The following is a 14478-nucleotide window of genomic DNA, read 5'->3' as shown; positions in this document are numbered from 1 at the left end:
AGAAATTTCAGTCCCTGTACAACACGTTGCTGCAGGCTCAACAGATGCAGGCGCAGCACCCATCCCCACTCACTAAAAAATTGACAACGGAGGCACAACAAAACTTAGATGCGTTCATTCAGGGACAGGCGGTTTGGCTGGTGAGGACCGAACAAAACAAATACTTTAGGCAGGCAAACAAACCTGGGCGCCTGCTAGCCTGCCTCTCCTCCCCCAAAAATAAGTTTACACCTATCTCCTCCCTGCGTGACCCCGGCACGAACGCCCTTTTGACCAAGACCAAAGACATAAGTGCTGTCCTGTATGACTTTTTTGAGGACCTGTAATCATTCTTGGACACTATTGCCCTTCCTGCCCTGGCGGATGACCAACAAGCGATGCTTAATGCTGTAATAACAGAAACAGAGGTGACGGCTGCCATCAAATCCTCCCCCAGTAATAAAACCCCGGGCCCTGATGGCTTTGGCAGCGAATATTACAAAATGCTCCAACTTGACGTGATCCCGATACTCACTCGTTTATATAACGATGTATTTATCCGCAACCCTCCGGTGGATCTCTTCTTGGACTCTAGAACAATATTGCTGCCAAAGCCAGGAAAAGACCCCCAACTCCCCCAGTCCTACCGCCCCATCACTCTGCTAAACAGCGACTATAAATTCCTAGCTAAAATTCTGGCAACCCGCCTACAACAAATCCTTCCGTCTCTCATACACCCCTCCCAACGGGGCTTCATTCAGCATAGACAAGCCGTTCGCAACATCAGAACCGCGCTCTCCTGTATCGTGGAGGCTCAGGAACCTTCTTCCCCCCTGACTATGATACTCAGTTTGGAAGCGGAAAAGGCCTTTGATAAGGTCTCCTGGCCCTTTCTCCATTCCACCATCCAACACAGACAATTAGGCCTTACATTCTCTAACTTCTTGACGTACACCCAATTAGACGCTTGCTCTAAATTGACTATTAACGGACTTAATACATTACCATTTGATATCTTCACAGGTACCAGGCAGGGCTGCCCCCTCTCTCCTCTCCTTTTCAACCTCTCCCTGGACCCTCTACTATATTACCTATCCCCAACTACACCTTCTGACACCTCCCCGCCGTGTCACGGCAACATCACTATGACTGCGTTCGCGGACGACATCCTCCTTGTAATTAAAAACCCCTAATCCACACTATCCCCTTTACTGGACGACCTCCAGGCTCTGGGTAAACTCTCAGGCTATATAATTAACCTAGACAAATCGGAGGCTTTGTTGCTTCGAGGCCCTCCACGCCCACGCTGGACTTACGCATACCCTTTTCATTGGCGCTCCTCTGAGGTTACATATCTGGGCATTACCTTACCAAAACAAATCTCCCTTCTCTATAAAACTAATATTAGGCCCTATATTTCCTCCCTAGAAGCCACTGTGTCAAACTGGCGTAACTTACCGCTATCCTACGTGGGCAGAGCATACCTCTTGAAAATGGCGGAGTTCCCTCGTCTCCTTTATATCCTCCACTCCATCCCCATTTATTTGCGTCCCAAAGACGAAAAGAAAATCAATTACCTATTCCGCTCCTTTATTTGGAGGGGCGGCAGATCCAGGATCCTGTTCCATCTCCTAAAACAACCCAAATTTAATGGGGGCTGAACTTTCCGGAAGTCCGGGCATACAATATAGCGACTCTCATGCGTGTGGCGATGGACTGGCTGTATCACACCTCTCACTTCACCGATCCTAAACGAGACCAACAATTCCTTCCCCGCCTTTCCCTGGCCAACTTCCTTCATCAGCCCTTTCGAAACATCCCTGAAACCTGTAGATTAAACCCTCTGTTGATGGCAACATGGCGGGCATGGCAAAAAAATGAGGCGGACCAAGTGCCTACATCCATATTATTCGCCATTCCTCACCCTCATACATAATCCCGACTTTCAAGATGGCTCACCCCATGGTGAGTTTATCCGTTGTCACAAAGCTGGACTTAGTTACGTGTCACAGTTTTTACACCCTGACACACATGCGGTTCTTTCTTTACCTCTCTAGAAAATAACATACCTTTCTTTTCCTACTTACAGGCACATAGCTATGTCTCCAAGGTGCTGGCAACAATACATCCGCTGGAATAGTCCTTAGAAATCAAAAAAGCTCTTAGACACCCTCCCAACATGCGGGGCCACACCTCCTATTACTATAGCTTTATACACTCCCCCTTGGACCTCGCTCAATCCCCGGCTGCAATGACCAAATGGTCGCAAGACATTCCGGAAATGACAACCTCTATCCTTCTAAAAGCTCATATAAGAGGCCTTAGATACCTACCCTCTAGCCGGTACCTAGAGATGCAGCTACAACTGCTTCATAGGTCGCATCTCTCACCGGTTAGAGGTTACAAAATGGGTCTCTACCAGTCGGATTCCTGTTTCAGATGTCGTAAGGGAGGGGCGGGCATATACCACTGCTTATGGGGGTGTCCTGTCGTCCGCTCTTTCTGGGACCGGGTCACCACATTTGCTACCACACATTTGGTTAACTACATTCCCTCGGGCCCAATATGGGCTCTTTTTGGTTATATAGACACACAGGAGTTTCCCTGTTCAGCGGGTGTCAGAAAACTCATATACATGCTCTCTGCTGCGGGCGTGGAAACCATACTGCACACATGGAATCGCCCCACTGCCCCCCCATTCCGGTTGTTTCTAGAAAAACGGATCTTTCATTATGAAAATGGACTGGGTGGAAGCTTCGCAGAGAAGGGAGACTCATGTGGAAAGATTTTTTGACTGTTGAGAGAGTTACATCGCTTTGCTGCCCACACAGGTGCAGCGCTCTATCAAAGAGTGTTTTTGTATATCTACGTGGTATCAGAAGAGGATCTTGGCCGAGGACCCACCTATAGATCTGGGGTGAGCCGGAATATCCCAGGCACTTAGATTCGGAGGTCCACATTGGGCTTCCCATGAGAGCTTCAGTTGTTTTATAGTTTTAAATGCACATTGACGATGTTTTGGTTCTTTTGTAATTTTCTCTGCTACTGCAGGTATCTCACTTGCACCAGGTTAGCTTATGACCCAAATGCTATACATTACCTGCTCATTTCAGAAGTGAAATTTGTTTGTTTAATGTTGGAAAATTAATAAAAACATTTAAATATATATGTATGTATTTATACTGCATTGATCTCTCACATATACATATATACTGCACTGATCTCTCACATATATATACTGCACTGATCTCTCACATATACATATATACTGCACTGATCTCCCATAGAGATACATATATACTGCACTGATCTCTCACATACATACATACATACTGCACTGATCTCTCATAGATATACATATATACTGCACTGATCTCTCACATATATATACTGCACTGATCTCTCACATAGATATATATACTGTACTGATCTCTCACACACACACACACACATTATATATAATATATATATATATACACACTGCACTGATCTCTCACATATACATATATACTGCACTGATCTCCCATAGAGATACATATATACTGCACTGATCCCTCACATAGATACATATATACTGCACTGATCTCCCATAGAGATACATATATACTGCACTGTTCTCTTACATAGATACATGAATACTGCGATGATCACCCTGGGGGCCTCCTATACACACAGTAATGATCTCTCACATAGATACATACAGTATATACTGCACTAATCTCTCACATAGATAAATATATACGGCACTGATCACCCTGGGGGCCTCCTATATACACAGTACTGGTCTCTCACAAAGATACATATATACTGCACTAATATCTCCCATAGAGATACATATATACTGCACTGATCTCCCATAGAGATACATTTATACTGCACTGATCTCTCACATAGAAACATACAGTATATACTGCACTGATCACTTTGGGGGCCTCCTATATACACAGCACTCCTGCAGCCCAGATCTGTAGATTACCAAGCCAGGATCAGCGGATTCCGACACTAAGGGTACTATTACACGGAGCGATAATCGGCCGAATCGGGCCAATTCGGCCGATTATCGCTCCGTGTAATAAATGCACATCGGCTGATCGTTGATATAGGTTAGACCCCATTTTCAGGGGGGGGGGGGGGAGGTATCCGTCCACTAGACCACCAATGATGGGGATTACAAGCCATTTAAAAGCAGCGGTCATGTTTCATAGACGGCCTACGATAAAGATCCTGTGCCGTCCATAGCCCATCCTTCTCTCGGCTATATTGGCTTTGTATACGGCTCCTTCAGCCGCGGTGTGCACCACCAGTGGGACGAGACGGGGCCCTGTGTCCTTTGATCTTTGTGTTGGCAATGGAGCCCTCTGCTTATCAGATCTTCATCTCCCCTCTGGGCTTTCCCGATTGGTCCTGTTGATCATAAGATCGGCCTCTCTGCGGACGTTGTAATTATTTTTCTCTCCCCCCACAGAATCGCTAGGCCCAGTTACGGACATAACCGAGTGTTTTCGCTCTGCTAGAGACTTAATGTTACCAGTATAGTAACTGGTGTCCCCTCAGGACCATCCTCCCTCCAATGGTCTCTCCATAGCGCACCATACCTGGAATCACTCTCACCGCTTCTCCTCTGCCATTGGCCAGGGTTAGCTATAAAGCATGGATTATTAGGGAGTACTCCTCCTTTCCTGCCCGGGGTACTGCAGCGGCAAAGATGCTGCTTCTTCCCAAGATCTTACACCTTTTCGGTAATCTCCCTATGGCTCCTGCCTTGCGGGGGGCTCTGCTGATAACCGGGGGCTCCTTAGAGACGGTACACCAGTACTCTTCTGTGACCCACCTCCTCCTGCCTGCTCCATTCTTTACAGTTTTACTGTCCTATTGGCTGGCTAGCTTTAGGAAGTGAATGGTTTCCTTTCCAGGCTGAAAAAAACCTACAGAAAAGGTTTTAACACCAGAAAGAGATTCTTTCCTGTAAGAGCAGTGACACTATGGAACTCCCTATATTCTTTCCTGTAAGAGCAGTGACACTATGGAACTCCCTATATTCTTTTCTGTAAGAGCAGTAAGACTATGGAACTCTCTATATTCTTTACTGTAAGAGCAGTGACACTATGGAACGCTCTATATTCTTTGCTGTAAGAGCAGTAAGACTATGGAACTCCCTATATTCTTTCCTGTAAAAGCAGTAAGACTATGGAACCCTCTATATTCTTTATTGTAAGAGCAGTGAGACTATGGAACTCTCTATATTCTTTCCTGTAAGAGCAGTGAGACTATGGACCTCTCAGCCACATGATGGTGTCATGGCTGATTGAATATATAAGTACATGGGAGGCCTGGATGCGTCTCTATAAATCTAATACCACAAGTTCTGGGCACTGGACTACATGTGATAGGAACGCCGATCCCGGGATTATTCTGATCGCCATTAGAGACGGGTTTTTGCCTTCGGGACAGTAGGTTTCTGTAGGTTAAACTTGGACTTTTGTCTTTTCTCAACCTTATTAAGTCTGTAACAATGAAGGAATAACCGCAGGGCGCCCTCACCCACCTGAACCTGAGGACTTGTGGCCCTTCTTTAGGGTGATACAGTATATACTCCTGACCGCGGCTGCTGCATGCTCAGCAGATTAGGAAGCTGAGAGCCTATGGAGGGAAGGCGGATGTCATAGAGGAGAAGAGCCGCTATAGCCGCCACTGATGCCTGGTCGTGGTATAGCAGAGAGGAGTATGTGATGTGTGGGAAGACTGGAAGACAGCCCCGGGCTGGAGAATAGATGGGCACCACACAGGGGACCGAGGGGTTAACCAAAGAGCAACAGTAAAGAGAAAACTGCTTTCTATTCAGATCTCCGCACTTATCTTCAGGCCAAATGTCAATGTCTACGAACCTCTCACCTTAAAGAGAAGTTAGGCTAGCCCAAAACGGCCCATGGTGGCCACCTCATAACTATTTGTGACCTTTGGCCTGAATTACCCCCTGCTGATGGCCAGCTCCGAGCTGAGGTACAGTGCCGCTTATTAAATCTGACAAGACAAGCGGTAGTGGAGAGTGTCCTGAGGTTGGCGTGTCATCCACCAGTCTTCATAAACCCCTAACCTCCCCCCCCCCTAACCTCCCCCCCCCAACCTCCCCCCCCCAACCTCCTAACCTGCCCCCCCCAACCTCCTAACCTGCCCCTCCTAAGCCTCCTAACCTGCCCCCCCCCAACCTCCTAACCTGACCCCCCCAACCTCCTAACCTGACCCCCCCAACCTCCTAACCTGACCCCCCCCCACCTCCCCCCCCCCCAACCTCCTAACCTAACCCCCCCCAACCTCCCCCCCCCCCAACCTCCTAACCTGACCCCCCCCAACCTCCCCCCCCCCCAACCTCCTAACCTGACCCCCCCCAACCTCCCCCCCCAACCTCCTAACCTGACCCCCCCAGCCTCCTAACCTGCCCCCCCCAACCTCCTAACCTGCCCCCTCCTAAGCCTCCTAACCTGCCCCCCCAACCTCCTAACCTGCCCCCCCCAACCTCCTAACCTGCCCCCTCCAACCTCCTAACCTGCCCCCTCCTAAGCCTCCTAACCTGCCCCCCCAACCTCCTAACCTGCCCCCCCCAACCTCCTAACCTGCCCCCCCTCCTAACCTGCCCCCCCCTAAGCCTCCTAACCTGCCCCCAACCTCCTAACCTGCCCCCCCAGCCTCCTAACCTGCACCCCCCAGCCTCCTAACCTGACCCCCCCAACCTCCCCCCCAGCCTCCTAACCTGCCCCCCCAACCTCCTAACCTGACCCCCCCCAACCTCCTAACCTGCCCCCCCCCAGCCTCCTAACCTGCCCCCCCCCCAACCTCCTAACCTGCCCCCTCCTAAGCCTCCTAACCTGCCCCCTCCTAAGCCTCCTAACCTGCCCCCCCAACCTCCTAACCTGCCCCCCCAGCCTCCTAACCTGCACCCCCCAGCCTCCTAACCTGCCCCCCCGGCCTCCTAACCTGCCCCCCCAACCTCCTAACCTGCCCCCCCTAAGCCTCCTAACCTGCCCCCCCTAAGCCTCCTAACCTGCCCCCCCCCCCAAGCCTCCTAACCTGCCCCCCCCTAAGCCTCCTAACCTACCCCCCCAACCTCCTAACCTGCCCCTCACCAAGCTGCTGCAGGGCTGAGGATAGACGTGCACCAGCTGCAGGGTGGCGGTCTGGCTCAGGAGACTCTCGGGGCTGCAGTGCAGGATACTCCTACAGATTCCACAGATATTTTCACACTAAAATAAAATAAAAAATATATATATATAGTGATGAGAATATAAAAGAGCCGAGATGTGATGGGGAGAGAGAAGCTCCCAGGTAAGAGGGGGACGGACGGTCAGCAGAGAAAGCAGCATAGCCAGGGAGGGCCAGATCACCGCCAATCATCACTGGGACATGGACGGCGGGATGGCGGGACACAGCGCTCAGGCATATCAGAGATATAGAGATATATATATACACACACACACAGCGCTCAGGCATATCAGAGATATAGAGATATATATATATATACACACACACACATACACATACATACACAGCGCTCAGACATATCAGAGATATAGATATATATACACACACACACAGCGCTCAGGCATATCAGAGATATAGATATATATATACATACACACACACACACACACACACACATACACACACAGCGCTCAGGCATATCAGAGATATAGATATATATATACATACACACACACACACACACACACATACACAACGCTCAGGCATATCAGAGATATAGAGATAAATATATATATACACACACACATACACACACACAGCGCTCAGGCATATCAGAGATATAGATATATATATACATACACACACACACACATACACAACGCTCAGGCATATCAGAGATATAGATATATATATATATATACATACACATACACACACACACACATACACAACGCTCAGGCATATCAGAGATATAGATATATATATACACACACACACACACACACACACACACACACACACACACAACCCCCCTAATGTCCAACATCTGGAGTAGGCATGAGGTAACTTACAATTGCTAGAATCCGGTCCTCAATCAGTGGATCTGACCAGTCCTAGGAGAGAAGATGGAGATGAGTGAGCGCACAGCGGGGTTACAGCCCCCCACATCTACACCCCGCACCAACTGGACAGAATATAAGATTATATGTATCTAGAATAATAATAATAATTCTTATTGCTATAGCGCCAGCAGATTCCGCAGCACCGTGAGCAGGTGACTACTGTAGGAAGTTCTCCGATGAGCGACAGTCTGACCTGATGCTACAAGATCCCATTACCCACAATACTCATCCGAGACTAAATACCCACAATACCCAGCAACGCTTAAAGGGAATCTCTCACTAGCTTTGTGTTGCCTTAAATGAGAGCGGCAAAAACTAGTGACATAAACGCTGATCTGTGTATTACTCCCATCAGCAGCAGGTGGGCGAGTTTTCTGCTTCTCATAAATATCCAGGACTACTGAGCACATGCACATAATGGAGAGGACTACTTATTGTTCATGTTATACAGGAGGAGATCTCTGGTCATACATCATTTTGTCCCCCCTTACTCTATGTGCTGTTCTCTACAAAATCCACTTTATCGGTGGACAGTGTCACCTAGGCGGGGCTTCACAGCAGCTGGGTCCCCTCTCCTATATGGACAGTGTCACCTAGGCGGGGCTTCACAGCAGCTGGGTCCCCTCTCCTATATGGACAGTGTCACCTAGGCGGGGATTCACAGCAGCTGGGTCCCCTCTAATATATGGACAGTGTCACCTAGGCGGGGCTTCACAGCAGCTGGGTCCCCTCTCCTATATGGACAGTGTCACCTAGGCGGGGCTTCACAGCAGCTGGGTCCCCTCTCCTATATGGACAGTGTCACCTAGGCGGGGCTTCACAGCAGCTGGGTCCCCACTACTACATGGACAGTGTCACCTAGGTGGGGCTTCATGGCAGTTGGGTCCCCACTACTACATGGACAGTGTCACCTAGGCGGGGCTTCACAGCAGCTGGGTCCCCTCTCCTACATGGACAGTGTCACCTAGGCGGGGCTTCATGGCACTTGGGCACTCTACCCACCGAGAAGATGGAGCCCAACCGCCATGAAGCCCCGCCTAGGTGACACTGTCAATGTAGTAGTGAGGACCCAACTGCCATGAAGCCCCGCCTAGGTGACACTGTCCATATAGTAGTGGGGACCCAACTGCCGTGAAGCCCCGCCTAGGTGACGCTGTCCATATAGTAGTGGGGACCCAACTGCCGTGAAGCCCCCCCTAGGTGACACTGTCCATATAGTAGTGGGGACCCAACTGCCGTGAAGCCCCGCCTAGGTGACGCTGTCCATATAGTAGTGGGGACCCAACTGCCGTGAAGCCCCGCCTAGGTGACGCTGTCCATATAGTAGTGGGGACCCAACTGCCGTGAAGCCCCGCCTAGGTGACGCTGTCCATATAGTAGTGGGGACCCAACTGCCGTGAAGCCCCGCCTAGGTGACGCTGTCCATATAGTAGTGGGGACCCAACTGCCGTGAAGCCCCGCCTAGGTGACGCTGTCCATATAGTAGTGGGGACCCAACTGCCGTGAAGCCCCGCCTAGGTGACACTGTCCACTGATAAAATTAAGCAATTTTAGAGCAGAAAGAAGACACAGACAAGTGTTATACAGGTGTATATAACATGTACAGCATCTAAGCTTGTGAATGGTGCGGAGAACCTCACATAGTAAGGGGCAGGGACAGGATCACTAACTGTCCACAGTGCCCGGCAAAGCCCAAACGCCCACAGTGCCCGGCAAAGCCCAAACGCCCACAGTGCCCGGCAAAGCCCAAACGCCCACAGTGCCCGGCAAAGCCCAAACGCCCACAGTGCCCGGCAAAGCCCAAACGCCCACAGTGCCCGGCAAAGCCCAAACGCCCACAGTGCCCGGCAAAGCCCAAACGCCCACAGTGCCCGGCAAAGCCCAAACGCCCACAGTGCCCGGCAAAGCCCAAACGCCCACAGTGCCCGGCAAAGCCCAAACGCCCACAGTGCCCGGCAAAGCCCAAACGTCCACAGTGCCCGGCAAAGCCCAAACGCCCACAGTGCCCGGCAAAGCCCAAACGCCCACAGTGCCCGGCAAAGCCCAAACGTCCACAGTGCCCGGCAAAGCCCAAACGTCCACAGTGCCCGGCAAAGCCCAAACGCCCACAGTGCCCGGCAAAGCCCAAACGCCCACAGTGCCCGGCAAAGCCCAAACGCCCACAGTGCCCGGCAAAGCCCAAACGTCCACAGTGCCCGGCAAAGCCCAAACGTCCACAGTGCCCGGCAAAGCCCAAACGCCCACAGTGCCCGGCAAAGCCCAAACGCCCACAGTGCCCGGCAAAGCCCAAACGTCCACAGTGCCCGGCAAAGCCCAAACGTCCACAGTGCCCGGCAAAGACCAAACGCTCACAGTGCCCGGCAAAGACCAAACGTCCACAGTGCCCGGCAAAGACCAAACGTCCACAGTGCCCGGCAAAGACCAAACGCCCACAGTGCCCGGCAAAGCCCAAACGTCCACAGTGCCCGGCAAAGCCCAAACGCTCACAGTGCCCGGCAAAGACCAAACGTCCACAGTGCCCGGAAAAGACCAATCGCCCACAGTGCCCGGCAAAACCCAAACGCTCACAGTGCCCGGCAAAGCCCAAACGCCCACAGTGCCCGGCAAAGACCAAACGCCCACAGTGCCCGGCAAAACCCAAACGCTCACAGTGCTCGGCAAAGACCAAACGCCCACAGTGCCCGGCAAAGACCAAACGCCCACAGTGCCCGGCAAAGCCCAAACGCTCACAGTACCCGGCAAAGACCAAACGTCCACAGTGCCCGGCAAAGCCCAAACGCCCACAGTGCCCGGCAAAGCCCAAACGCTCACAGTACCCGGCATCTCACCTACACAAGAGGCACAGGGAACACGGCCGATACGACCCGCCGGCTGCTTTAGCTCACAGATTATTTTTGCTGATGTTGTTTTGTGTAATTGGACCCAGTGATAAAAATAACCCGTCCTCCCACCCTGTGCACACGCGTCATGGAGGAACACCGCACTCCTGATGGAAGTCACTGCTGTACACACATCATGGAGGAACACCGCACTCCTGATGGAAGTCACTGCTGTACACGCGTCATGGAGGAACACCGCACTCCTGATGGAAGTCACTGCTGTACACGCGTCATGGAGGAACACCGCACTCCTGATGGAAGTCACTGCTGTACACACATCATGGAGGAACACCGCACTCCTGATGGAAGTCACTGCTGTACACACATCATGGAGGAACACCGCACTCCTGATGGAAGTCACTGCTGTACACACATCATGGAGGAACACCGCACTCCTGATGGAAGTCACTGCTGTACACGCGTCATGGAGGAACACCGCACTCCTGATGGAAGTCACTGCTGTACACACATCATGGAGGAACACCGCACTCCTGATGGAAGTCACTGCTGTACACACATCATGGAGGAACACCGCACTCCTGATGGAAGTCACTGCTGTACACACATCATGGAGGAACACCGCACTCCTGATGGAAGTCACTGCTGTACACACATCATGGAGGAACACCGCACTCCTGATGGAAGTCACTGCACACACACATCATGGAGGAACACCGCACTCCTGATGGAAGTCACTGCACACACACATCATGGAGGAACACCGCACTCCTGATGGAAGTCACTGCTGTACACACATCATGGAGGAACACCGCACTCCTGATGGAAGTCACTGCTGTACACACATCATGGAGGAACACCGCACTCCTGATGGAAGTCACTGCACACACACGCGTCATGGAGGAACACCGCACTCCTGATGGAAGTCACTGCTGTACACACATCATGGAGGAACACCGCACTCCTGATGGAAGTCACTGCACACACACGCGTCATGGAGGAACACCGCACTCCTGATGGAAGTCACTGCTGTACACGCGTCATGGAGGAACACCGCACTCCTGATGGAAGTCACTGCTGTACACACGTCATGGAGGAACACCGCACTCCTGATGGAAGTCACTGCTGTACACATCATGGAGGAACACCGCACTCCTGATGGAAGTCACTGCACACACACATCATGGAGGAACACCGCACTCCTGATGGAAGTCACTGCTGTACACATCATGGAGGAACACCGCACTCCTGATGGAAGTCACTGCTGTGCACACATCATGGAGGAACACCGCACTCCTGATGGAAGTCACTGTACACACATCATGAAGGAACACCGCACTTCTGATGGAAGTCACTGCTGTACACACATCATGGAGGAACACCGCACCCCTGATGGAAGTCACTGCACACACACATCATGGAGGAACACCGCACTCCTGATGGAAGTCACTGAACACATCATGGAGGAACACCGCACTCCTGATGGAAGTCACTGTACACATCATGGAGGAACACCGCACTCCTGATGGAAGTCACTGCTGTACACATCATGGAGGAACACCGCACCCCTGATGGAAGTCACTGCTGTACACATCATGGAGGAACACCGCACTCCTGATGGAAGTCACTGCTGTGCACACATCATGGAGGAACACCGCACTCCTGATGGAAGTCACTGCTGTACACATCATGGAGGAACACCGCACTCCTGATGGAAGTCACTGTACACACATCATGGAGGAACACCGCACTTCTGATGGAAGTCACTGCTGTACACACATCATGGAGGAACACCGCACTCCTGATGGAAGTCACTGCTGTACACACATCATGGAGGAACACCGCACTCCTGATGGAAGTCACTGCACACACATCATGGAGGAACACCGCACTCCTGATGGAAGTCACTGCTGTACACGCGTCATGGAGGAACACCGCACTCCTGATGGAAGTCACTGCTGTACACACATCATGGAGGAACACCGCACTCCTGATGGAAGTCACTGAACACATCATGGAGGAACACCGCACTCCTGATGGAAGTCACTGTACACATCATGGAGGAACACCGCACTCCTGATGGAAGTCACTGCTGTACACATCATGGAGGAACACCGCACCCCTGATGGAAGTCACTGCTGTACACATCATGGAGGAACACCGCACCCCTGATGGAAGTCACTGCTGTACACACATCATGGAGGAACACCGCACTCCTGATGGAAGTCACTGCACACACACATCATGGAGGAACACCGCACTCCTGATGGAAGTCACTGCTGTACACATCATGGAGGAACACCGCACTCCTGATGGAAGTCACTGCTGTACACGCGTCATGGAGGAACACCGCACTCCTGATGGAAGTCACTGCTGTACACACATCATGGAGGAACACCGCACTCCTGATGGAAGTCACTGCTGTACACACATCATGGAGGAACACCGCACTCCTGATGGAAGTCACTGTACACATCATGGAGGAACACCGCACTCCTGATGGAAGTCACTGTACACATCATGGAGGAACACCGCACTCCTGATGGAAGTCACTGCTGTACACATCATGGAGGAACACCGCACTCCTGATGGAAGTCACTGCTGTACACACATCATGGAGGAACACCGCACTCCTGATGGAAGTCACTGCTGTACACACATCATGGAGGAACACCGCACTCCTGATGGAAGTCACTGCTGTACACACATCATGGAGGAACACCGCACTCCTGATGGAAGTCACTGCTGTACACGCGTCATGGAGGAACACCGCACTCCTGATGGAAGTCACTGCACTCACTATTACTCCCAGTACACCATGAGGGCCAATACCTATACATAAATATAGATGATGGGGGGGGTGCCTGGTTTTGGGGCTCTCCGCGGCCGTTACCTTATGCAGCACCTCTGCCAGCTCCACACACAGGGCGATGACATCGCGGCTAGCGGAGTAATCATTCAGCCGGGTGAACAGATACCTGTGGACGCAACATACAGACATTTATATAGAAAGATATACGGCAAGTGGATTGTATCACTGTGACTATCCCTTAAAGGGAACCTCTAACTGTATATCACATCCGAGTGTCGGGGGGACGTCACTGCAAACCGACTACATATCTAATAAACTGCAAAGTTCATGTGCGCTATAGGGACATATCAGCAGGGTAGATGCTTCTCATAGATTCCCCTTTAAGTGACTCTGTACCTCTCCATCCCTCCTCACCATTAGGAACACCCCAGGCAGGATTTCTCCTAATCATCTGTAATCTGAACACGGCCTTAACCATCCAGCTCATGTGTTGTGTTCAGACAAGTGATGATTAGGAGAAATCCTGCCTGGGGCCTTCCTACTGATGAGGAGGGCGGGGATGAGGGACGGAGGGGGGGGGGTGCAGGCCTGGGGCATCCATACTGATGAGGAGGGCGGGGATGAGGGACGGAGGGGGGGGGGGGTGCAGGTCTGGGGCATCCCTACTGATGAGGAGGGAAGGAGAGGGGGTGAAGGCCTGGGGCATCCCTACTGATGAGGAGGGACGGAGAGGGGGTGCAGGCCTGGGGCA

General features: G+C 51.5%; 1 protein-coding gene across 4 annotated transcripts in view; it reads right to left on the bottom strand.

The window, feature by feature from the left end:
- CNKSR1 (connector enhancer of kinase suppressor of Ras 1) overlaps positions 1-14478 on the bottom strand; it is an 89430-nt gene that overhangs the window by 61214 nt on the left and 13738 nt on the right. For 3 of the 4 annotated variants that reach the window (XM_069971814.1, XM_069971816.1, XM_069971817.1), the window contains exons 4-6: positions 13809-13893; positions 8028-8069; positions 7101-7217 (exon numbers count right to left, since the gene is read on the bottom strand). In XM_069971814.1, coding sequence (XP_069827915.1) covers positions 7101-7217; positions 8028-8069; positions 13809-13893 — 244 coding nt within the window. The remainder of the gene's footprint in view (positions 1-7100; positions 7218-8027; positions 8070-13808; positions 13894-14478) is intronic. The other variant, XM_069971815.1, reaches the window with a different exon arrangement.

This window comes from Dendropsophus ebraccatus, chromosome 5 (genome assembly GCF_027789765.1).
Source record: "Dendropsophus ebraccatus isolate aDenEbr1 chromosome 5, aDenEbr1.pat, whole genome shotgun sequence".
NCBI lineage: Eukaryota > Metazoa > Chordata > Amphibia > Anura > Hylidae > Dendropsophus > Dendropsophus ebraccatus.
Note: the sequence above shows the minus strand (reverse complement) of the source record. Positions and strands in the feature narration are given on the sequence as shown.